The following is a 26,364-nucleotide window of genomic DNA, read 5'->3' on the forward strand; positions in this document are numbered from 1 at the left end:
CAAGATATATTAAATCTTATAAAGTAAAAGAAGAGGGGGTTCGTTTATTTCAAAAGTTATGAATCTGAAACAAAAAGAAGAAACTCAACTTCAATTCAGAATAAGACAAAAACACATGAACACTAAATGATGCTCATATTGGAAGCAGTAATAAAGGTGTACCCTAGTTATTGAAGTTAATTGCACTTGCAGCGGAAGAAGCAAAAAAAAAAAAAAAAAGAAAGAAAAAAGAAACTCCTAAAATTTATTAAAATACATCATTAAGAAGTTGAGCTAGAACCTGAATGTTATTTCATCTCAAGTACTTTTGGTAACATAATTCACGGTACAAATGCAAGTAAAAATTCAAAGTTGGTATGGATATGATTTGCTAAAAATATTATTTTTTTGGTTGCTTTTTAATTCATTAATACTGTATGTACTTCACTGTAACATCTTTAGTAATTTGCAAAACCTTCCATCTGTAGAATTATGATAAACACATTATGTGAAAAACATATGAATAAAAGATAAAAAATTTTTGTTAGTCCTCAGATTTCCAGCTCATGTCCAAGTGACTTTGCATTGTCACTTTTAGCAGTCTGCCATGACCAAGTCAGGCTGTCGCATCCGGCTGCTCCAAGATCTCGTCCAGCTCCACCACGAAGCTTTTAACGGCATCTAGGCAGTGCTGCCGGATCTCCAACAAGTTCTTGTCCAGCGGAGCTTGCAGCAGACCATCCAAACTGGGCTCCTTGTCTACCAGCATCTTCACTACTGTGCGGAATGTTTCACAGTCCTGCCTGTAATTCTGCACATCAAAGAATCAGATTAAGACACGCAAAGTCAATACAGAACAAAAACTGAAGTCACAGTAAAGTTAAATCACAATCTATTGTTTATGGTCAAACCCAATATTAGGTTATGGTAAAACTTACTTGGTACGTATGATTGCTTTTTCATAAAAATGTCAACAAAAGCTATATTATGATCAATGGAAAATATGATTACAGTTTTGCACTTCCAGGATTTGCAAAATGAGACGTGTAGATGCAACAATTATAGTATTCCAGAATGTTTCTATATCAAAAGTTCATAATTCTCCAGGATGAAGAAGTTTTCTGTTAATTTCTGCCCATTTACAAATTATAAAAAACACAAAAATTGTTATTGATCATTAAAAATGGCTTGATTGATTTGATATGGTTGGTCAATCAGATGGATTAAATAAAATACAGGTTGATGGTTCAATGGCTGGATAGTTCAATAAATGGATGGATAAATGGACAGATGGATAGTCAACAGATGGAAAAACAAATGGACAGATGGATGGATTAGACTTCAGAATGGTGAGTAAAGACTGAATTTTTTTTTTCATAATATCTTTTCCTTGAAATAATTATCCTGACCAGAAAAATGTTTACATAAAATTCCAGACTCCTCTAAAATCCAGAACAAAAAATTGTGGCAAGGCAGAAATAATTTGCAAACCAGTGCCTGCTGGATGACAGCCGCATTAAAAGGATAGGTATCAAGATTTATCACCAACCAAGCAAAAACGTTAACCTCATAAGTGAGTGCCTCTGTCACACAGCTGCTTAAATTCAATGAACCGCCTCATGTCTAACCACAACCCTAATGATCCCAGGTCTGCTTTATCGAAGTGTTCCGTGAAGCAGGTGTGTGAATGAGAGTGTGTGCGCCAATTCAAGGGCATGTCTGCCCAATAAGACAAGGAGCGTAAGGTGTTGGCCTGTTTGTAGCATTCTTTCACACTACTTTGCCAAAAGCTTTCACATCCCCCTTAGAGTTTACTGCTAACTTAAGATGGTTGTTAAGTTCTTTATACGGAGCTCCAGGTGCAATCTTGCAATGTCTTTGTCACCTGGGGATGGAAAGTGAGGTCCTTTTATTGAAGCTGACGAGAGGTTTAGAGCTACCCCATAAGGCCCAAGAGCACTACGGGACCCCAGAGCTTAAATTTCCTCTTCATTTAATATTTATTACTCAAACCTTGCCTTGTAAAATGCACTACTCATAAAGTCCACATTATTTTTCCTTTTTCCTTTTTGTCATCACCTGCTGATAGCAGTTGGTCTGGTCGAAAACAACAAACCTATCTTAGTGTGTCCCGCTCAGAGCGAATCAAATTTTATGAAGTTTATTCAAAATAAAGGTCGAAATCTGAGCGGAAGCTCAAAGAGGGTGGGTCTTTAAATACACAGAGAAGGACAAAGAAACACAAACAACGTGACGTTTAACCTGGAACAATGAGGATGGAAACTGTTCACCACATGACGACCATCTGCTGTGCTTGTAACTAAAGGAAGCAGCCGAAGAAGAAAAAAAAAAGGGACAGAACAAGTCAGGGGATGAAAAAAATAAACAGATAGGCGATAAGAAGAAAAAGCAAGAAACAAATCAAGTCACCGAGAGATCATACAACAGTTTAATTTTAAACTGCTCATAACACGTCTGCAAAGACATGTCCTTCTTCACGGCACCTTTGATTGTTCACACATTAACTTCAATAGGCCGGCTTGGTGAATGGATGACGGCTGTTACAGTGGAGGGTTACCCACACATACCGCGCTCTTCACACATACCGGCCAGGTCAGCTCTGTGACCACCTTGCTTGGTGGTTCAGACGCATAAAGGCCCAGGGTTTAACCTCAACGTGCCACACTGGATGTACTTCACTGCACCCTTAGTAAAACATTATGGGGGAATAATTATCAGGATGTGAATTTCTTTGAGCAGAAATAGGGATTATTACTACTTTTCTGTTCAAAGAAATTATATAACACGATTTTCTTTTGGATCCTGTGTAAACGCCATGATAATGTGTTATCTTTATATTGTCCTATGGAGTTGACATACCAGCCAGGTGTCATTTTCCGTTATTTAATGATCCTTTGCAAGTACGTCACTTAATCACCCGAGACGTCAGAAGAAAGGAATCGGAGTACTGAATGGAGCGGTTGCGATTGTTTTCAGTGGTTGGTTTTGCCGATACAGCCGTGGCGTCAACTTGTTCAAGTCGAGTGAATTTATCTGTGGAAGAAGCACGCCTACTTGTTGCTCATAGAGAGAGGTACTGGAGAGTTGGAAATAGCCACCTTCTGTCATGTTTAATGGTTTGTCAAGTCACAGTGTTTACCTGGATTCATGTCACATGATGTACACCACTATGACAAAAACGACACTGACACTTAAACCGGAGTAGACATAAAAAACTTACAAAAAATGTCTAAAGGCTTACCAGTTTTTTATATAAATGGTAGGCTACATAATGGGGGAGCATTCTATACATTATTACTAATGATTGGACGCATACCTTCTCCATAATGCAATATCTGGTAGCGTCTTACTAATCTTGCCTCTGCAAGCAGAATATAAATGTTAATCTTCTTCCCTTATAAAAAATGTCCCCTGCAAATCTGAGAATAAACCAAGAGATACCAGTCCTTATGACTGACGGTTGCTATTTGTTGCCATGTTCCTTTCTCGTCAAAAGGTATCGCTATGATAAAATGATGGTTTCCATCCTTGTTCGCTTGTGCAGCCGACCACTATTTATTTTTTTTACCCATTTTTACAGTGAAATGCACTGAATAAACACAATATAAGGCTACCAACAGTCTGCTTTTTGAGCAGCTTTACAGTAATTAATCTGCGGTCCATCATGGCAGAGTGGGCCACTTTCCAAAGAGCGCAACGTCACTTGCAAAGGGTCAACATTCTCTGCAACGCTAAAGAATTTACAGGAAAACACCAATTACTCCCGGTAATATTGGCCGTAGGACAGTATTCACAGTACGCGAACAACCACACACACTGGGAAAGGCGAATCCGATCAACTCTGACAGAAATATTCCAGACTGTGGGAGATGTTTGGACTCAAATGCATGCTTCTATGTCTGCAGATCATGTTGAGCGATTTTGAGGCCCAGCGTAATGACAGTGTTTAGCCTGACCACAAGGAAGTGGGGCACTCGCAACACGTGTGGCCGGCTGAGCTCAGGGTCAGCCTCATTCAGCAGCGCAAATCGACTTCTCGCTTCTCTCTCAGCAAGAAAAAAGGAACGGCCATTTCGCCGTTGCTCATCGTCTCGATATCCTCACAGAAATAAAGCACAAGGATGACAAAACCCGTTTCTGGTTTAGAGATGAAAGAGGAAACAGATGCTAAGAGGGACACAAACATTTTGTCCCACAAACCAGTACCCCTTCCAAACCACTTTCTGTTGATTGAATGTTTGCCATCTCTCTAAACAAAGTCTTCTCCTTTTATCTCCCAAGCTACACTGCTGAGAGTAATTAAATGTTCACTTTATTATTCACCATTACACAGAAAAGCAGTCACACAACTCTGGACGTTTTCACAGGCACATTCAAACAACACATAGTTTGAAACTTTATTTTTATTTCAAGAGTAAAACTCTTGAAATGTGCGGCATACAGTGTGCAGAACCACTTTTTTTTTTTTTACTGAATAATTCTAGCTCGGTCAAAGTGGATGCAGAACATCTCAAAAGTTTAGACCCACTCTATTGCAGCACTCTTATTGACACTGCCACTTTTCCTATCAGCTTAGGCGGTCATGTCTCGTTAGGTTTGCAATTGTAACAACGTTTTTTTCATCTTTTATTCTCCACAACGTCAAAGCTAACCTGTCTGCTGTGTGGTGATGGTCTTGATGATGGCAGATTTTTTTTTTTTTTCTTTTACTCAAGTTCTCAAACAAACTTCTGAGTCTCTAACAAACCAGGTTTACAGTGAAATATAATTACACGCAGCTGGTGATGTCTGAAGGCATGTTGCACTGGACTTTTAAGAGATGACAGAGTGAAGGGGTATGAATACAAATAAAGAATAGAATAGAAATAAACCTTTTTGTCAATAGGTAGGGAAATTCAGGTGTAACAGGCAGTAAGCAGAGTATTTGTCAGGCTTATATCGGACAAATCTAAAAAAGTTTGAAAAGCATTTACTATTTATCTTCCACTTCACTTTAATTATGGCACACTTTATGTTGGTCTTCCCCACAGAATCCCAACATGACAAAATATGCACGTTTAAGAGATGTACATACTTTTATGTGCATTTCAAATATTTAACAATCTTTGCTGGACAACACATTGGCCCAGAAATTTCAGCAGTGAAGGTAACATTGTCGCTTTGTGACAATTTTCAGTTAATACTAACGCTGCAATTGGAAGACATTTTAAGTATTCAAACTAAAACAATGAAAAACAATGAACACAAAACCGCAACTACTAATAAAATAGATTATGAGGTCAAAACAAAATTGCCCTTCAAAAAATATAAATCATCAGATTAGAAATGATCAAAATCATTTTTAATTTATCGTGCGATTAATTGATTAATTATTTTAGACCCTCGCACACCCTTTAGGAAGTGAGAAAAATGTTGCACTGTGGTTCTCCTTCATTAATTCCCTCTTGAAACTAGAAGCCACAAGCTGATCTTAGAGCTTGATAGAACGGGGCCACACAGGATGGGCAGCGGGCCCCTGGAGCGACGGCAAATCTGGGGTCCTGCGAGAGGAACCTCGAAAAGCGGGTTTGCACGCAAAGAGGTTGTTTGCCGAGGTCCAAATTGTGAACATGCTGCGAGGAGCGTTGCTGGAATACCGCGTGGGGGTTGGGCAGTTCGAGACGCACACATGGGGTCTCACATGGACTTTTTCGTGAGTTCAAACGAGCAGTGAGGCAGGCAGGGGTCCTGCATAATAAGGGAAGTAGGGTAATGATTTGAGGGCTGGTACGCATTAGGGGATATTAAAAGAGCCGTTTTAATCTCTCAGGCTTCAAACCGGACCTCACAGTGGTCGGCCTAATAGTCCCAATGGACATGTTTCATTTGCACCGGATGAAAGGAGTTCCTGGAATAATATTCCCACACTTTGTTTAGGTCATGATTTCTCTTTCACTTCGCAATGCTGTATTGAAGTTAGAAAAAAGACATTGGTGTAGTGTGACACCTTTAATCATTTAACGTTAGCAGGGCGGCAGCTAGCAATCATTTTAGTCATCGATTAATCGTTATTTTTGACAAGTAATCAAATAAAAATAAATTAGCAAAGTAGAAATTTGATTTTGTCGTTTTTTAATATTACAAATACATTAAAAATGAACAAATAAACAATTCAATCTCTCTTTTAAATGAGAAAATAAACGTTCTTATTGCCTAAAATGCAATTAGCGATCATTTGTAGCAAAGGATGCATCTGCAGAGAAATACAATACTTTGGCAAAAACATCAAAATATTAAAAGTTCTTTCCGATTGATCTGTTGACTTTTTTTTTTTCTTTAATTAACCGATTACTAACCGGATAACAAAAGGTGATTAATAGATTTTCTTTCAGAGAATTTGAACTGGGCAAAGCAAAAGCTATTGCACATGGGTTTTTTTTTTTTTTTTTTTTTCTTATTTCATCTTACAAAATCTATATACTTTTGTACAGATTTGACTTTTTTGTTGTTTTTTTTTTTGCTCTGAATGTGTCATTCTTTCAGTAAGTAGTCTTTTTTGACTACATGCTTCAGCTAATAAATAGATTACTAATGGATTAATCGTATCAGCCCTAAACTTTAGTGAGGATGTTTTGGTCCTGTTCGCCTTGACAGCAACCAATAGGAGCAACTCTTTCAAACCAAAGTGAGGAGCCGATGGTCCGGCTCTGCCCATCACCTGATCCGCCCATCCACAACAGTAACATCTGTGTGTGTGTGTGCGTGTGTGTGTTTCACAACACCTGGGATTGATGTTACAGTAAAGGAGTAGTCAGAGTTTCATTCTCTCACGATGTCTGTGGAGACAGCTGGATAGGGAAGGGTGAGCATGTGTGCACTAATGCCAAGGGATGCACCACAGTGTGGGTGGGCCACCTGCAACCCGCAGGGCAATTCCTGCCCTGCTTTAACGGGAACAGATAAGTGGTACTGTAGCGTAAAGTGATGAATGAGCGGGAAAAACGTGCAGCTCCGTATAGCACGGCCTCAACAGAAGTCCCAATCTGAGGAGCTGAGGACTCTCCTGCTTTTGCGCTAAGCTGAGGTGGCTTTTCCGTTATTGGAATTAGCATTTCACAAAACTACAATAGGAACGCTTTTTCCGTATCACACGAGTCGCGTGATGAACAGCCGGCTGTTTCCACTGGCAGAAAAGACGAAGAAGACGACAGGAAGTGGTAGAGGGATGGTAGCGCAGAGTGTTGTTTGATGACTTGTCACATGAACAAACATCAACAAAATTTTGCTAACATTTGTAAAGTAACACATCTGAAATACACAATGGTTTTAAAACGTGGGGAGAAAACAGTTTGTTTATGGGTAAAAAAAACACCATTAGAAGGGTGAAAATGGCAACATGTGGGTACGGAGTGCAAGCAGGAATTGGGGAAGAGATTAATTGGGGCTGAGTTTACCAAGATAACAGTACCATTGTTCACATTCAAGAAGAAGGCAAATCTGAAGCGTAAAAATGAGCATCAGCATTAACTTACTGGCGGATTTTGTCCAACATTTCTGGAAAATATTTAGGTTAATGTTTGGTTCTATACATTTTCCATTCTAAATTAAAAAAAAAAAAGTTCAGGTCCGAAAACGTCAACGGGAAACACAAAGCGTTTGCCACTTTCCGAGTAAATGTTCTTACCTTCTCAATTTCAGCAACTTTAGCCTTAATGGCCTCCGATCGACGTGCCTTTAAGTCCTCCTCTGGCGTCAGCTTTGGCTCCGTGCTGGCAGCCGCGACCTCCTCCGTCTCTGCTGCAGAAGTTGATGGTTTTTCCTGGCAGGCCAAAGGTGGAGGGTTAGAGCAGAGGTCAACCGGTTTAGAAAGTGGCTCTGATTTCAAAGCCTTTCGAATAGAGACAAGTCTGCTCTGTTACAGGTGCCAGCGTCTTGTTTGCATGTGTCTCTTATTAAGCCGTCTGCACGCCAATAGAATAGTAAAATCTACGAATAGCTTTCTGATAATAGCATCCTGATGGACATTATGCAAATAAGTTATATTCAGCAAAAATAAATATCTTCAAAGTTTGTACATTAAGGAGATTGTTTTGGGTGTTATTTAGGGTGACTTTAGGGTGCACAAAGAGAAAAATATGAAGCAAATATGAAAAGACTTTGCATCTTTGACAAAATCAGTGTTGGCATAGACTTATAAATGGTTCTACGCAATATCTCACCTAATTGAACTGTCAGAATATATATAATAAGAACATTTTAAAACATCAATTTCTGCTGAACTAACTGGTAAAGTGACAAAACAAATTCAATAAATAACAAAATTAAGTCTCTATGCGAGTCATATACAACATTTTAATATCCTCGTAGATAATTATGGTTCAGGCTGAGGAATAGAAACAGTTTAAAAATAATCACAAACTGTTAGGCATAACTGAAATTACCCGGTTCTGTTTGACTCTGTAGCATAGCTTTAGAAAATTAGCGGAAAATTCTGACTTTTTTTTTTTTTGCCATAACTTTATCTGAACGTTAACAAAATATCCACCTGACCCAGAAAAGTAAATCTGCATCCATGCATTTCACATTTTTAAAAACATGGTTAACTTAATATAAATAAAAACAATGTCTTTGTTGAATTTTATAATAATAAGATTCATTACATTTAGTTAATAACAATAAAGAAAATATGTTGGGGATACTTGTCCATAAATAGGTAAATAGGTTGATCTCTTTGCGATAACCATCACTTACTGTATTAACTGGTGATATAATCATAAAAAGTAAATTACGTTTTTCCACAATCGAAAGCAACTTCTCACTGCAAAGTTGTTTGACCCTCTTAACTTTAAACCTACAAATCACTTCAGCATAGAAAGGTTTTAAAACCAACTAAAATAGACCAGCACCTACATGTGACAGTAAACATACAAATTACCCCCCAAAAAACTGTTTTCAAACTTTATTAGTCACAAAGGCAGCATTTTTCATTGTTTTATAGTTGAACCAAAACAGATCCACAATAATAATAATAATAATAATAATAATAAAAAAAGTTTAGATTGGCATTTTTTTCCACAACATATGAAAATGCTTTTATAGTTACATATAACAACAGCAAATGAGTGAAAAAGCAGCAAGAAAACCTACAGAAAAACAGGAGAACTAATAATCATTGTCATGGTAAACGAATCTGACTCTTCAGAAGAATTAAGAGTAGCTTAAAGCTTTTGCACATAGACTTGTACAGAATGCGTGCAGATCAAGTATTTTACCTTAGCAGAGAGTGAGCGGTGAGGAGAGCCCTCTACAGAGCTGCTGGGAGTGTAGCTCTTTGTTGTGCTGGACTTGTCTACGGACACAAAATCATGAAAGGGCTACAGGTCATAATCATTCTCATATTCCAACAGTAAACACAAAGGTCTGACAAAAATTAGGCGACTACAGTCACGGTGGCTACAGCGTTCTCTCAAATACTCTTCTCCCTATTAAAACGAAGCCCGGAAGAACATCTTTGTGGGTCGTCATCTGGAACAAATGTCGCCTCAAAACGCAGCACGTTTCTTCATGTAGGGACTGCAATGCTCATTGTGTCCTTTTTCTTCCCTCCTTGAACTACATTGTTTGACATTAGCCACAAAACCTCCTTTATCCCTACACAATAATAAAGTCTGTTTGTTTCTTGATTATGTTTTTTTTTTTTTTTTTACTCTAATTGTGGGGGCCTCACAAGTCAAAGAAAAAAATTGTCCCCGTTTGTCCTCATTTGGCCACACCGCTTTCACTTGAAAGAGAACGTAGATAAACGTCGGCCGTTTTGTCAATGCTTGAAACCGTGAAAAGTGTTTTATTGTGATTAGAGTGAGGTAATGTTGAGTTTTTTCATGCGTAGTTAGAGGCACAAATACCCGTTCAAAGGTCAAAGTTTTGAGGGCTGAATCAAAATCTACAAATTTAAATGTGTGCGGTTCTCTCACCTGTTTAGAAGTAAACACATCTTTTTGGAGGTGATTTAACTTATTGTATTAGTCCAGCTACCAAAGCCAAAAAGAAATTAAGTAAAATAACTCAGTTAACAGTTAAGGCTGCGCATTTACTGCTCGCGCGGTGAGGAAAAGGTCACGTTGTGCATCCCATGACAAACCACCCCAATAAACCAAAGGTATCCTTTTTCCCAGCCGTTAACAGACCCTCTGTGTGTGTGTTTGTGTGTGTGTGTGTGTCTGTGTCCATGTAATTAACATCCCAACATGTTACAGCCCACCCTGACCCTTCACATTACACACCTCCTCTAAAAACAGATGCCTTACCTGGAATGAGTGAATTCCTTTGTTTTAATTGTTCGTGTGCGTTTCTGAAACATGGGAACATTTTTGTTCTGCTGCTGCAGCTGCAACAGGAGAATTACTTCCACGGGTTACGTGTCATGTAAAGTGTTACGTGCTGCACTCCTGTAATCTGTTTGCGCTTTGAGTCTTAAGTTAAAACTTTTAGGTTGTGGCTTATAACAGTGTCGGATGGTTCAAAGTGGCAGTCTGTTACGAGATGTCATAAAAGCCATTGGTCACCGGGTCAGGCGGTCAAATTCATTAGTGCCGGGGTCCTCGCACAAATTTACAATCGAAGACGAAACACAGCGGATGAGAGTTCACGACGGGTTCAATCGAGATTAACACCAGCCTGACTCGTGTTTTGGTTCACCGGATAGTTTTGCTCTGGCGTAAATTAAATGAGAAAACCAACTCTGTGTGATCCTGAGGACATTTGAGAAATTGCTTAATGAAAACCAAATCAGGGCAACTTGAGGGCGAACCATTTTCAGGAGCGTCACTCATCTGGCCACACTTACGCTTCTGTTGGTATGTGTAGCCTTTGTCCCTGTCGGGAGAGGAGCTCCTGTTGTTGTTGGATCCGGATCGGACGGGCGGATGGCCGTCCCTCCTTCCAGGTGAGCGTTCCCGAGTGATGACCAGGGATTTAGAGGGCCTGTAGTCCTCATAATCCTCCCTAGTGTATAAACATTAAGCAGTGCAGTGAAAATTTGACCTATGTACATCTGAGGTTCAGGAAATTTTTTTTTTTCCATATCAAATATTAAGTGGGAGTAAATTCATGTTACATATCAAAGTTAGTGTGTACTTGAAAAGCACATATCACCTCAAGGCCTTTATGGAAAGAATAAAGTGAACAAAATGGATTTTGGAGCTAAAAAACCCCAAAGATCTAATGAGTCGTAAATATATTTTTTTGCATGTGGGCAGACAAAAAAATGCATTTTTGGTTTCATCCAACCTGACTCTGAAAGCTTTTGCAAGGCATTACATAAACAAAGGAAAGTTGAAAGCTAATTAGTAATTTCCCTTCACAAGTGGAAAAAAAAAACATTTATCAGTCCTGTTAACAAAACCAACTATTTGTGAACTCTGTTGCTCACTACTTGTGAAGTCAGCGACACGTCCGACACCCACCATGGAGGAGGACCACTCCCTCGACCTCTCTTCCGGAGATTATGACCTCTGCTCCTGTTCCTGAAATCAGGGAAATTTAAAAGAAAAAAAATGATATGAAAAAGACAAGCATTCTGTGTACAATCCTTCAGGGTTAAGATAAAAAAATTTAGCCGAAACTTTTTTAAAAAAGTAAAAATAGTACCAACGTTTTGCCACCTACGAGTGGCGTTAGACAACATATTGCTCTTGCTGAATAGCATTAGGAAAAGAGTATTTCATTTCTAGTTGCTCCATCTCTGTAAGTAAGAACAAACCAAATTTACCCATTAACGTTGAAAATTAATGCCGTTTAAATCTGATTAAAATGCCTTTGAGAGCTAAGCAAGCCAAAGTCAACAGATAAATGGTTAAACCTCGAAACCATAACATCAATTTTTATTCAGAAACTCCACAGACGCATGTGTCTGTTTTCCTGGAGAAGAAGCTGTCCAGCTGGTTTTCCTCTCAGAGAGGGGTATAGTGTGGAGTGGGGGGAAGTGAGTGGAGGGGTGTTTGGTTAAGTGAGTAGACACTAGTGGCCTTTGTCCTCTTCTTTGGCCTGGCATGACTCCTATCCTGCTACCAGAAGCTGCTGGTATGCAGAAGCAGCAAGGAAAGAGGTTCGTTGATGGAGTCGTTATAATTACTGAATCGCTCCGATGATCTGAGAGGGATTTAATTTCTATTCCTAATTTCTGCAATTAAGAACACTTTATCTGTACACGTAAACATTTTTATCTGAGTGGTTATTTACAAACCAATTTTTAAAGTAGCAGAACCATATTTTTTTCCGTTTAGCGGGATGCTAAAAGAAAAGTAATGCTTGATGCAACTGTATTTGTTAATATGCTCCAGGCTTATTACATGAAAAGAAAAGATTCATGAATGCTTCTTCTCATGTTCAGCGTCATAGAACAGACGTCTCGCTCCATCTGGTGGTCAAATTGGTGAATTACAACATAAATGCAGCAGAGATTGTGATATACCCAGGAGAGTAAAACAATGTTACCTTGAGCTTAACTGATGCCTCAAGTCATCTCTGCTGTAACTCTGCTGGGGGTATGAGCCTTCCTGTAAAAACAAAATAAAACAAACAAAAAAGAAAACATTTTAATATGACAAAATATAACCACTATAAAAATGCAGCTAATTTAGATTTTTAATCTTGTTTGAAAAAACTTCTGGGTATCTATGAAGAACATAAGAAATTCCACAGGGAGGAATAAATGGACCGACAATCATCGGCCACTTCATTAGGTACATCTGTTCAATTATTTATTAGTCCAAATTGCAAATCAGCTAATGATATGGCAGAAACTACATTAATTTATCTTACTTGTTATTAATTGCCAATTAGATCAAAATTTCTTCCAGTCCATTAGCTAACTTAGACGTCCACTTGGACCTCATTTTAGAGCTGCAATCTGGCCGCCATCCAATAGAGGGCGCTGCTCCTTAAGCGGAGCCGTTGATCCACAAACAAAAATGGCGGAGAGGTAATATAACAGGAAAGAGAAACGGTCCTAACAGAGTTCGGTTTGGGATGGAAAATGCACTTTATCCAGTTCTCTTTTGAAATCTAAACACTCCACAAGCTCATTAAGTTTCACCTTGATAGCACTTATTCAAAAGTATTTTTTGAATGTTTTTGAAAAAACATTTTTTTAAAAATCATTATTTTCTTTTTTTTATTCAGCATATGAAAGATTTACCTTTATTGTGGAAAGACAGACAGCCTTCTTGATAAAAGAGAAAACTCAAGCTTTTAAGAAAATGGATGCTTATCAATTAATCGTCAGTCGATCAATAAACTTTAGATTGACTCATTAATTGATAACTTGCAGCCCTAGTCAATATTATCCCAACCCTGTCAAAACCTAGCAACGCTCAAACAAGTAAACAGAAAAATATATATGCTTTTGGTTCATTCTGATGAACAAGTGAATAAATCGCTAACCATGTATGTACCGTAAGCCAGCTAGTTTTTATTACACCTCAAGCCATAGTCTTATTACATTGCCTGTGGGAGTGTTTTTATGTTTTTTCACAATGTGCTCAAAATGCAGTAAAGGAACAAAAAGTTTGATTCAATCAGTAGTGTGCGTTTTATTAGCATGCCTTAAAAAATAAAATAAAATAAATTAAATCAGAGTACTCCTTTCCAACCACGGTCATGTCCTTTGAGTTGACTTACATTTCGATGTGGTGGAGAATTTCTTCGATAGCTGCCATAGTTTACGTTTTCATCATAGTACTGACTGTCATCAGGTTGATAACCGTCTTCGCTGTGATATCCTCTTCCACTCTGGTAGTTGCGAGGGCCTCCATACCGCTGGTCCTCATATCCTCTGTCAAATTCCATCCCCGTGCGTGGCATAGGGTTCCTCTTGTCAATAATATTGACAACTCGATGAACTATTACCTGAAAGGACCAGTTTTAACATTTTATTGAAATGATTTTAGTATAATGCAGCAATAATGCCAGTGACAATCACAATGCTGCATGCTAACACGCATCACAAAGCAACCGTTTGCCATACCTCTCTCGCATCCGTTGAGGTAAAGCGCTCTTCATATGCCTCTCTGATAGATTTTCGACCATGCTGATAAGCCACTACAAAAAACAGTGACAGAAAACAGAAGATGTACTTGTTATAGTTATCTTTTAGAATCCAAAGATAACTTTTAACAGTGCTTATAAGAAAGAAATTAGTTTTCAGTTTGCCTTTTTTAAAGAAATTACAACCCTATTCTGTGTCCAAGTTGCTGGATATTTTCTGGAAGCTGTTGATGCTTTGAAGATGTATGACCTGTATGAGATTTAGATGCAAAAACAAGTAAAATTATGGTGATTATACTTACTTTCAGGTTAGGTTCTCTGCTCTGTCTGCTGACGATGCCTCAGTTGAGAAAAATGAACCTATGAAGCAAATACATAAAGACAAAATTATAAAAAAGCCAGTTATCACAGTGTGGAACACAGTGTCTCAGTTCAGTTCAACACAGCAGGACAGTATGACTTGTTAATAGTTGATTTCCTTCAGCGAAATAGGTCAGATTTACCCCAGTAGCAACATAAGCATACATTCAGCTAAGTCTTTTATCGCATGGTGTAGAACATGCTAAAGCATATTAACAAGAGAAAAAAAGCGAAGCCCATCAACCTTTTCTTTGCGATCATGATTCAGAGCAACCGGTACTTTCTAATTGTCAGCATAAAAACAATAAGTTTCAAAGCACTAACCATTTCTCTGAACAATTACTAGATCCAAGGAACTCAGTGAAAAGACTTATAGATGTATGTAATTTGGGGAAAGTCTTTTGAATCAATTTCTAAACATATTGAGATCAAACTGTACTTAAATACAAAGATTTTAGTTGAGTCTTCAAATTTTCCCAAGTCTGTACCAAGAGGCAAAATGTCACCACAGGTGAAAGACCTTAGGATAGGATGTTCAGGAACAAGAACTTCAAATGTTCATGCCTGCCATTAACTGGAACAATTGGCTTGTTGTACAGCAGCGTGACTGTAATTTCAGCTGCCAAGAGGAGAGTCCAAATGCTCTGAAGAAATGTTTTATGTTGAGATGTGAAAAAGATTATTAGGTTACAATGACGGGGAGCATGTATGAAGAACAAGGCGGTGCTTTTTAAACAGCTTTTAAGCGCGGTAGCATCATACAAAAGCTAGCTGGTTGAAATTTGGATACAACTGGTTGTTCTAACAGGAATCAAATATGCAATGTGCATCAAAGCTGATTTTACAGCACGTAACACAGGCTAACTTTACCCACATCGAATGGCACTATGTATAACCTCTGAAGTCTTCCAATTATGATTAAAAGAGTGATAAAATATTAAGAATTGTGAGAAGAGGCTATTGACAGCTACAAAAAGCATGGAGTTGCTTGACGACATTTAACCACATCTCTGCAGGAATGTTTAAAGTATAAATGTAAAATTTTAACTTCGATTACATGTTTGTTACACAATTATTCCCAAAGAAAAAATGGCCCAAATGCTTCACTAACTACTATGACGTTAAGATTCATTATAAAATTATACATGACAATGTTCTGTTTTATTTGTAAATAGTTTGAGGTTTAAAACCTCTACGCAAAAAGCGAGACACTGTCTGATGAATACCTGACGAACGTGTTTAGCAAAAACATCCTGCTACAGCAGCAGCACATACGGAAGTCATGTGAAACTCACCGAATAATGAACTCAGTTCGCCCCTTCCGGAGAGATCTGCCTTACATTGTCCTTCTATCGATCTGTGTTGGGATGCAAAATTCGTGTTGCTTTTTGCTGATTCTTTCCTCTCTGTTTACAACAAAAAGTACATTAGGAACACTGCAACAGCATTAGTTTCCGTGTTTTCTTCTTCGGTGACGAAAATGTGTTTTGGAAAAAGATGAGCACCCTCTAGGGGTCTAGGTGTCTCATGTTTCACCAGACAACGTCACGACATGGCATTGTTTCGGAGGAAAAAGGTAAAGTGAATTACTGCAAATAGTTTTTGCGTGCGTCAAGAATCCATCAAGAATTGTCTTGATGCACGCAAAATGTATACTTATATACCTATAAGTATATAAAAGTAATATATAAGGATATAATATATACTTCAATATTAGCTGAAGTATTTCTCTCAAAGACTTTTTTTCATTTTAGTTCATTTAATTTGAAGGTAGTTTTTTTCAACTGTTTAAAAGTAATGTAATTGCCAGTTTTAGTTTATATAATTATTTACCTAATCATTTACTTGTATTTTAATTTTAATTGGACTACAGCTAAACTGTTTTCTTTTATTTCTGTTAATATAATTAAATTATATTACGGAGTAATTTGTGAATTGTTTCCTATATATGTTATAAAACCGAATTTGAAACCCATATGGTAAAATAATACATTTATTATTATTAAATGTATCACTACATTTAATAATGTATTTTTACATTTTTAAATAACGTAAAACCTATTTACATTTAATGTACGTAGATAATACATTTATAAGAGTAAATGTAAATAAGACATTTATAATAGTAAATGTCTTATTTACATATAATAAATGTATATGGTAAAATAATACATTTATTATTTTACCATATACATAAATAAGACATTTATTATTTTACCATATAGTAAACCATATAAATATACCATACATATTTTACATGTTTATATGTAATGCAGTATTTATTTTGCAATTTGATGCATTTCATGCATGAGCCAATACATACATGTGGTTATATAAATATGAATTGCATAACATACATACAATAAGTAAATATTTCTTCTGTAATAGTTGCCATTGGCAAAAATCAGTTTTTATCAAGTACAGAAAATCAGAAAATATTATTAAAAATAAACAATTCAATGCTTAAACAATGATTTAATTATGTAGTTTATTGTAAAATGTATTTCACTCTTTGAAAACTGTTCAATTCAATTCAACTTATTTATATATTGACAATACACAGATCCTTTCTTTATAAGTAATTTCAATCCAATCCAACATAAATTCCAGTTTATTATTCAAATTAGTTTAAAAGGTTTCTATGCAAAGAAACCCAGTAGATCACATCAAGACTTGCAGCATTCACTCCTCGTGGACAAATGTGCAGCTACAGTAGGCAGTTTCTTGCTTTGTGTTGTTGACTTTGCAACTCCTCATACTGAGCATGCATGTTGCAACAGTGGAAAGTAAAAACTCCCCTGTAACATGAAGAAACCTCCAGCAAAACCCAGAAGTGCCAACTGCCATCTACAAAGATCAATTGGGGGTTTGAGACAACAGAGCAAATACCCAAAACAGACACAGACTTTCTATGTAAATGAAAAGTAAGCAGGAAGTCTTTCTGGGCGATTCAGTCCATGCATGCATTTATTTAGATATTAGTATGTATGACAATATTCAAATTAATTTAATTAATACTTTACATTTATCAACAAGTGTATATTAATTTTTATGTGAACATTTTATAAGCATAAATCATGTACTGAACTGTGGCACATTTATCCCTCCAAACAAAATAAATTATATTGATGTTTTGATAGGTGTTCTGTCACAGCATAGGCAATTCTCCTCATAATTGATGTCTCGTCTGCTCAGTTTACAGCGCTGTTAATTTTACAAAAGCCTTTCATCAGTGTCACGTTTATTGCCGTTGTGATTACATCCAACGTGATTGGCTGAACATGGATCACGTGACCAGCCCACCAGACTGGAGTTTCCACGACAGCTGAAAAGCTGTTAATGCGTGTTTTTCCCCCCCACCTGTACCGTTGATCATTTCTAACTCCTCAGGGGCCTAATTTTGTAGAATGGGAGACAAGAAGAGTCCCACAAGGTAAAAGCTTCGCTGGTATGTTTCAATAATGACTTTAACGGGCTTTTAGTGAACAGAAAGCACGGTGAATGGATGGAGCTGTGTGGTACCGAAAGTGTTCATGGCGGCAGACTGCTGCTTGAGTGTGAATGTGTGGCTGCTTTCCGTGCCTCCCTGACCGGTTCAGGCCAGGAAATGGTTTTCCGAACAATTAAGTGCTGTGTTTCTTTTTCATATAGCGGTTAGTGTTTACAAAGCACAGCTGTCATTGTTAACATTTCCGCTGCCTGTGAGCGTTTGTTTTTGTTTGTGTCTGAAGGCCGAAGCGGCAGTCCAAGCCGTTCACCGACGATGGGTACTGGGACTGCAGCGTGTGCACGTTTAAGAACAGCGCCGAGGCGTTCAAGTGCTTAATGTGTGATGTCAGGAAGGGAACGTCAACTCGGTGAGTGCAGTAACTTTAACACTGAGAAATCCGCCTGTACGTGGCTCTGACAAAAGATGCGTGAGATTTAAATTAGATAATGAAGCACACCTTGGTTGTATAGCTTAGCGTAGCTATTAATGGTTGGATTGTTTTATCTTTTGCTAGAAGATTGCTTTTTTTTTTCATGATCATATATACCCTAATCCAGTTTAGCTTTTACTTTGTGAATGTGGATGCTTTATTTGAAATAAAAAACAGTTTTTGTAATCCCAGAGCTCTTTTGGCTTTTGATTAGTAATATCTTATGCACACCTGTGCACTTACAGTTAATAATACATTAAACTTGTTTTTAGATGGATTGTTTATTAGGCAGCAAATCAACAATCCAGACAGTGGGATGATTTGAGGCAGTGTTCTACTACATTATGGCGAATTTCTGCAGGACAATGTGCCATGCCACAAAGCACAATTGATTCAGAAAGCGTTTGAGGAGGCTTTCACTTGGTGTTTAAATTCCCCAAATTTAGTCAAGTGCCTCTGGGCAGGACATCGCTCCAATGCTCACCTTACATCTTGCATGGCTTTAAAGAATCAGCTGTTCACATCCTGGTATGAGATACCACAGTGCACAAACAGAGAAAATGCAGTGTATGCCTCGACGCAAAGCGGGAATCCAAACATTTTTATGCAGGTGATTGTAATGCTACGTCTGAATTGTCAAAGTGTTTAACGAAAGTGTTAAACTAAAATATTCTAGGATAAACATTTTTTATTATTTGAGTTTTTATCTTTAGAGTAAAGCAAAAATGTACTTTTTAAATCTAGTGGAGGTTTTCAAGAAAACATGCTTACCATATCGGCTGTTGTCCCCACCATTATTTTATTCTTCTCAGAGCAACACTGAGTGTGTATTACATTGATAGTAGTTTGTTGTTTATAAGTCAGGCTACCAGTCCGGGCAGCCAGCTGGTTAAATAAATATGCTCATAGCTTGGCAAGCGTAGCATTAAAGCAGGCTTAGCTCTATTAAAAGTGATTGTTGTTCCCTTAGTTTCTGCCATGACTGTTTATGATGATCATGTCTGGAAACATTCCCAAACAGCTGGTTCTTTCTTGTTATTGAGGAAAAAGGAGTCATTGTAAATAGGCTATCATCCTTAAATGTTCAAAAAACAAATGCAACAGTATCTATTTTAATGCAAACATTTCCTTTACCAGCGGTGTCAAACTCCAGTCCTCAAGGGCCGCTGTCCTGTAACTTTTAGATGTGCCTCTGCTGCACCACACCTGAATAGAATAATTAGGTCATTAGCAAGACTCTGGAGAACTGATCTACACAAAGAGGAGGTAATTAAGCCGTTTCATTCCAGTGTTTTGTACCTGTGGCACATCTAAAAACCGCAGGACAGCGACCCTCGAGGACTGGAGTTTGACACCTGTGGTTTAGACCTCTGCTGTTGGTTTAGCAGGGGTGCCCAAAGTCAGTCCTCAAGGGCCGGCATCCTGCATGTTTTAGTTCTCTCCGTGGTTTAACGCACCTGGATCAAATGATGGCTCGTTAGAAGGCCTGAGCCGAACACTGACATGCCGAAAAGGTTGTCACTACTGCCAGGGAGAGAACTAGAACTAAGACCTGCAGGACGCTGGCCCTCGCAGACCGATTTTGGGCACCCCTGGCTTAAAGATTTCACAAAAAGGTAAACTCAAACATAAATTTTTAGCACTGCTTCACTTAATTCCCCCCGTCCCCTGTTAACAGGTAATCTGCTTTGATTGTTGAATTGCAGCTGCTTACTCTTTGAATATGTTCAACTTGACATCTCTCGAACACCTGCACTCCCACGGCTCTCTGCTTGGGTAAAGGATGATGATGTTTGTTATTGTCACAATAACAGACGTTGATTAGCTCCCTCAAAGAGGTTTTGATTTTATTCCCAACAGAAAAGGAATAAATGTACAGCATGATCATAATTTTAAATGTTTTTCATGTTTTCTCATCACCACCTCAACATAAGAATTGACATTATATTTGATTCTCTGCAAGAAGGTGGGATAAAAACTTAAGTGACCCTTTTTAAAGGAATTGTTTTAGCAAGCTAGTGACGCCACACGCAAGCTCTTTTTGCTTTCCTACATTGACCTGATAATAATGGTTCCATTCCTTGTGGCAGTAATAATTTCTGTTGGCCTTCCAATTTTCTTTCATTTATTGTAAATTTAGCCAGAAATTAGCATTTGTTGGAACGAAGCCTTTACTCTTTGTGGCCACAGTGAAAGTAGTGTGTAAACTACATGTTCCCTATAGTTACAGTTTCAGTAACGTGCATAAGAGTTGTTTGTAGAGAAATATAAGTGAGGTCAGAATGCATTTATTTTATTTCCATACATGTAAAAGCATTGGAAACAATTCAGCTTTGAATGTAAATTAAACACCAGGGATAACAATTTAATTTACCACTTAACAGAAGGTGAGAGGAATGTTTTCTGTGTTTGCTTTGTTTACCAAGTCAAACAGTTACGGCATAAACTGAAAAAAATTAAATAAATAAAAATTGCCTCATGATTTGTAATGTTATATTGGTCATTTAAGCACAGTTTCTAAAAACTACACATTTGTGTTTCTGCAGTTCCTCTGCATTCTGTGGTTTTCTCCACCAAAATATGTTTAAGTTCCCCTCACAAGTTTACTACTTGTTTAAGGTCTGCGGATCAGGCTGGCCTCTCCAGAACATTAATCTTTTTGGTCTGGAGCCAAAATGTTGTTTGCCTAATGGTGTTTCAATGGCATTTCCTCCTCAGCATAATGCATTCCCATAACCCATTCAAGTATTTCAATTTATTCAAATCAATCCATGTAATGATGAGGCTTAGCACAGTACCATAAGAAACAACCAGATAGCCTTATAACTGAGCTACCGTGTTTTGAATTGGATGTTGCCTAACAAACTGTCCAACTTCTTGATGTACACACCTGAGTCGGATAACGAGGTCATTAGCTGGACTTTGGAGAACTAGTCTGCACACAATTGATTGAGGTTTGTTCCAGCAGATTTGCGGACAGAAATTCACTATAACCAGCAACATTTGCTGCCATCACTTCAGAGGCAACTGTTTGTATATTTTCCACAGGATATACTGTGCAGATTTAATTTTCATAAGGATCTTATTGTTTCTGTTGCACTGAATCAGCAGCAAGCATGTCATGACTTTTTCATGTTTCCCAATAGTCTTCTACACCTACTGGTAAAGAATTTGATGTGTACACATGTATAATGAAGAAAAAAAAAGTGATTCATCTTGTTTTGTAACAGAGTATTATTTTTTGTTTATAAAAGAAGAAAACTTGGCTGTTCACCGATGAAATGTTATGTGAAAAATATTGCAATTTTTCATAGGAAAAGCCCTACCTTAATTTTCTGACATTGTAACGTCAGAAATCTATAAGGGAAAAAAAAAGTTTTCTAAAATTATAGTCATTTGTAACAATGCTGGAAGTCCTTGAGAAGGCATATTTCATCAGATGTGTATTTTTATTTTCTTTATATTTTTTTTCTGAAGGTTAATGGTTAATTATGTGGCCAATTCAGGCTATTTTCCTGTATCAGAACGATCTCTCCTGGGTGCAGACTTGCTGCAGCCAAATTGCAGATTCTTCCTCACCGTCTCAGGCGTGCATTCTGGATCCCATTCAAATCATTCATGCCAACTCTTCAGCCAGGACATGTCATTCTAAAACGGAAAATAAGGCATTTTGGACACAGCTGTACAACTAAATGGAAAGTTTTGTTTTTTTTTCGTTTTTTTTTTTCCTCTGTCCTTTTCAGAAAGCCACGACCCGTTGCTCAGCTTGTTGCACAGCAAGTAAATCAACAGTTCGCATCGCCGACGCATCCCAAAAAAGAGAAGAAAGAAAAATCAGAGAAGGACAAAAGTGACAAAGATACAACACTGAAAAAGAAAAACCAGAAAAGGATGAGGTAATTATTAAAATCTGAAATATTCACTGTCCTCTCTAAGCAGTTTTCATTGACCTGTTTGTTTTTGCTCTTTCAGCAGGCCCAGGTTAAAGAACGTAGACAGGAGCAGTGCCCAGCATCTGGAGGTCACGGTCGGAGACTTGACTGTAATTATCACAGACTTTAAGGAAAAAGTTAAATCCACATCTTCCTCAGTGAGCGCCGCCTCAGCAGACCAGCACAGCCAAAGTGGCTCAAGCTCCGACAACACGGAGCGAGGAGTCTCCAGGTGCTCCTCGCCCCGCGGGGAGACTTCATCGATTAACGGAGAGACTCACTAGCCCCCCCCACGCTCCCAGTTGGTGTAACACACTGATCTGCACTCTCCACAGTCTCAGTCAGAGAATAAACTTCAACATGCACATTTTTCTTCATATATAACCTTAAATGTCAGTATGATAGCATCCACTTCCATTTGAGGTTGTACATTTCTCTGCCTTCCCCATGTTTAACCCTGTGTGATCGGTTCCAGGCCCTCCTGCAGCTATCATGATGGACTGAAAATGGAGCAGTAGCATTAAAACTCGGATGTCTGTGTGTAGCCGTGCCACATTTCTTGGTGCTTCAACAGTGTTACATCAGCGTCTCAGACTGATGTTGGTCGCTGCACACAATAAATAATTAGGTCATGGTGGAAATGTGAAGAAATCATCTCAGAATAATAGTATTTTTCTTTTTCTCAACATAATTTGCACTTGTTGCCAATCCTGTTAGTAACAATTTTTTTGCATTATTTTTCTGTTGGTGTTATAACACTGTTGGTTACCTGCCTCTTCCGGCACACATTTTAAGCCATTGAATGCAATAACTGTTTTACTGTCTAACATCTAAATACAATTTTACTAAGCAAGCTTTTCCCTCAGTTTGTAGAGACAAGTTTGATTTAATCTATAGAATGGTTTATATTGTAAGAAATTGAATAAAATGAATTGTAGATATATTAATGTTTCTGTTTTGTTTTTTAAATGGAAGATTTACAATTACTTGTGATGTGTCTGTTTGGTACTTGCATAGTTCCTTGTTCAGCAGTCATCTTTAAGCTTTGCAGTTTACATTACATTTCTTAGCATCTGTACTTCACAGTTAAAATTCTGCTCAAGTTTTACAATGGATAAGCCCTGTCAAGTAATGCCCAATCAAAGGTTTTGGGAAGATTTACAAAGTGTGGCATTTAGCTGGGTTCAGTGCTTTAACTTGCACCCTACAGTGGCATATTCAGAATGTGGGTAAGAACTGTTGCATTATATTTTTTGTTATATCAGAGATGGTGTAAAAAGTGTCCTATCTGAACTAAGGTAATAAAAATAAATTTAAAAAAGGCTAAATGGTTGCTTGACATCTTTTCAGAATTTTTTTAATAGTACGAGAATGAGTGGAGAGGTGACTTGAAAAACAGAATGCCAGATTTGGAGTGACTATGTGGGCATTACAACCAGATTAAGACCAGATGACGGATACAGTCAGGTATGGTCTTTAAGTTATGCCAATTGGGTTCTGTGCTGCTACGCCTGTGTATCCATTCAACATCTGTTCCCTGGCAAGCAAAACTGATGAACTTCTGCTACTTAAACTTTAAGAGGCTGCCCTCTGATTCATCAAACTGTGGCTTTGTGGGAACAATCCAGACTGTAGGTCAGTTGCCAATCTTCCAGCTGTTTTATGAATGTTGGTATACTGATGTCAGTTCTAGGAAAGTCATGCAACCTTCACCTGGAGTCTTATATTAAACTGTATAATTGTTTCATTCACAGAAGAAGTTCTTTATTTGTTCTGACCTGATAACAGACGGGAATAAAACGGTCTCCCTAAGCACTGGTCCCAAAACAATATTCAGGCAGAAACTAGAAACGTCTAAGCCCGAGGTTTAGGACTGTGAGGAAGAGGGAAAAGGAGTAAAAACAAAAGTTACAGATCGGCATTAAAAGCAGATATGGGGACACAGAATGAGGCCTTTTAAGTTTTTATGTATATAATAAATGTGTGGAAACCCCGCGTGAAACGGAAGTTAAAATGTATTGTTTACTAGCAGGAAGGTTGGTCCTGATTCTGATATTAGCTCGTCAGTAAAAGTTGGCTAACCTTGTGTACAGTACACACCTTATGGAGGTCTGTGTGTACAAAGGTTGGAGTTGGCAGACAGTCTTCGTTAACAGGCAGGAACACGTGTAACAGCGGTGGGCGGAGCAGAAAACTATAAACACCAACTACCGTCTTCTACTAGCTATGACTTAACTGCTATAGCCGCTAGTACCACACATGGTACCTAGCTAAGATTAGAAAAAAAAATGTTGTTTTTTTTTGCACAAAATAACTGATGCGCAAAATGCGATGCTATCCACACGTTTATCTCCTGTGCACGGTATTTACATTCTTCTCCTTACTGTATATGTACAGTCAGCTTGCCTCCACCTTGGAGGACAGGGACCAGCGGTCAGGAGGAGGCAGGATATCCGGCAGGAGCAGTCATGACGCCGGGCACACTCTCAGGAAAAGACCAGGAGTGTTAGGCCTTCGGGACCGAGAGTGGGGACAGAACAGGTACCTTTTAGCAAGCCGTGACTTTTTTTGTGTGTGACAATTAACATAATTCGTAACAGTGAGCTTTGGATGCTTCCTGGTGTTTAGTTATTGACTTGGCTCATAACTAATAAGATAATGCTTAAAGTTTACAAGTCATACAGGTACATTTTCAGTTATATATCTGTTGCCAGTTTGCGTGTATATTCTGAAAATTTGTGGTTATGCATGTTTTATATTAAATTAACACTAGTGCTAACATTGTAATTGACAGGCTTAATGTGACTTCTAACTACCTCATTAACGTCAGCTTAATGCTGGATTTAGCGGACAACCATCTGTTAGTGAACTTTAGAAGATATTTCAGCAATGATCTGATCTCTACAAGCTATGTTCAAGAAGTTGATTACTAACTAAAGATCAAAAAAGACCATGTTTTTATTCTGTCAGGTGTAAATCACTGTCAGTCTCTTACTGGAATCCATATTGGAGACTACCTGCTGATGATGTTTGTGGAGTGAACTGCTTATTGGAATCACCTCTTGGGTATGATTTGATTTTGTGAACGTCTAAGATTATTAGTGATCAATTTTAGAATGAAGGAAGTCCCCAGGCATGTCCAGCTTTCATACTGTTCCCTGAGATGATTTTTGAATTACCGACATCCAATGTACATGAAATTGCCAGGGTCTGTCGCAATACTGTGTACTTATTGGTTTGGTTCCATGAATCACATTACTAGTCAATGATTGTTAAATATTCTTCAACACAGCAAAATCTTATCCGTATGTGGTTTATTATATGAGCTAACATCCATTACGATGAGATTCATCATAATTTAGTTAGTCACACCCTACCTCCACCCTATTTCAGTGATAAATTGTGGGCTTGATGTTTTTCTGTTACTCATTTCTGAAGGGATCAGTACCGTGCCTTGTGTATTATTAATCGTTGAATGTTTCCACATATTGTCATGCCACAGACAGAAACTTCAATGTGTCCTACGTAACGAGCAATGTAGTAGTGCATAAAATGAGAGATGAAAAGCTGGTTGTTAATGCGGCATCCTGAATCAATAGTTTTCTTGAACCTCCTGTTGCTACTGTTAATTTTTCAGGTTAAGTCTCTACTCTAGACCTTTGCCTAGTCTTCTTTGCAAGAACCAATTAAGCTCACAGATTAGACGGAGAGTATCTTAGAATGTCAGTTTTCAATTTGTTATCCAAATCTTCGGTTTGAGTTAGGTTTGGTCTTTGACGGGATCTTTCTAACACTATATCCTCCAAACCTTTCCATTGTAGCTACGGCTGTGTGTTTAGGGTCGCTCTGCTGCTGACAGGAGGCTCTCCACCTCTCAAGTGCTTTTCTGTTTTGCCTTTATTTCATAACCCTGCTTTAGATTTCTCCTCAACTTTATCACTTGTCCTTTTCCTGTGGTCACTCTTCATGAGGCATTGTGTTCAATAATGTTCTCTCGAAAAACTTCAAAGGCCTTCAGGAAACTAAGTGGGATTGAATTACACACAGATGCACTCTGTTTACTAGCCACTTATTTTTAACATTTTCTTTGACATTTTGAAAACAACAATGCACTTTTTTGTGTTTAT

At 38.0% G+C, this 26,364-nt stretch overlaps 3 protein-coding genes across 9 annotated transcripts in view; 2 read left to right on the plus strand and 1 right to left on the minus strand.

Annotated features, from left to right (window-relative positions):
• Positions 1 to 24: 24 nt before the first annotated feature.
• On the minus strand, positions 25 to 19,464 carry LOC122835257 (periphilin-1-like). 2 transcript variants are annotated; one of them, XM_044124143.1, is made up of 11 exons: positions 19,077 to 19,464; positions 15,681 to 15,791; positions 14,328 to 14,385; positions 14,006 to 14,079; positions 13,660 to 13,887; positions 12,475 to 12,536; positions 11,445 to 11,504; positions 10,826 to 10,983; positions 9,252 to 9,328; positions 7,664 to 7,798; positions 25 to 790 (listed from the first exon to the last, which is right to left on the minus strand). In XM_044124143.1, coding segments are annotated over exons 3-11 (990 nt in total). In that variant the 5' UTR covers positions 14,329 to 14,385; positions 15,681 to 15,791; positions 19,077 to 19,464; the 3' UTR covers positions 25 to 595. The 2 variants fall into 2 exon arrangements, with proteins under 2 accessions (XP_043980078.1, XP_043980077.1); XM_044124142.1 differs by lacking the exon at positions 19,077 to 19,464 and adding an exon at positions 18,790 to 19,039.
• Positions 17,633 to 23,180, plus strand: LOC122835258 (YY1-associated factor 2-like). Of its 3 annotated transcripts, XM_044124144.1 has the most exons (4): positions 17,633 to 17,818; positions 18,117 to 18,242; positions 22,049 to 22,201; positions 22,278 to 23,180. In XM_044124144.1, the coding sequence occupies exons 1-4, from the start codon at positions 17,793 to 17,795 to the stop codon at positions 22,519 to 22,521; spliced, it is 549 nt and encodes a 182-aa protein (XP_043980079.1). In that variant the 5' UTR covers positions 17,633 to 17,792; the 3' UTR covers positions 22,522 to 23,180. The 3 variants fall into 3 exon arrangements, with proteins under 3 accessions (XP_043980079.1, XP_043980081.1, XP_043980082.1); XM_044124146.1 differs by lacking the exons at positions 17,633 to 17,818; positions 18,117 to 18,242 and adding an exon at positions 19,769 to 19,921; XM_044124147.1 differs by lacking the exons at positions 17,633 to 17,818; positions 18,117 to 18,242 and adding an exon at positions 19,985 to 20,081.
• Positions 23,181 to 24,359: 1,179 nt separating this feature from the next.
• The window catches only part of LOC122835260 (glucoside xylosyltransferase 1-like), a 64,217-nt gene continuing 62,212 nt past the window's right edge, over positions 24,360 to 26,364 (plus strand). The window contains exons 1-2 of one of the 4 annotated variants that reach the window (XM_044124151.1): positions 24,360 to 24,778; positions 25,208 to 25,303. In XM_044124151.1, the coding sequence (XP_043980086.1) occupies positions 24,555 to 24,778; positions 25,208 to 25,303 (320 nt within the window). In that variant the 5' untranslated portion in view covers positions 24,360 to 24,554. The remainder of the gene's footprint in view (positions 24,779 to 25,207; positions 25,304 to 26,364) is intronic. The other 3 variants (XM_044124152.1, XM_044124153.1, XM_044124154.1) reach the window with 3 other exon arrangements.

Source organism: Gambusia affinis, linkage group LG08 (assembly GCF_019740435.1).
Source record: "Gambusia affinis linkage group LG08, SWU_Gaff_1.0, whole genome shotgun sequence".
Lineage (NCBI taxonomy): Eukaryota > Metazoa > Chordata > Actinopteri > Cyprinodontiformes > Poeciliidae > Gambusia > Gambusia affinis.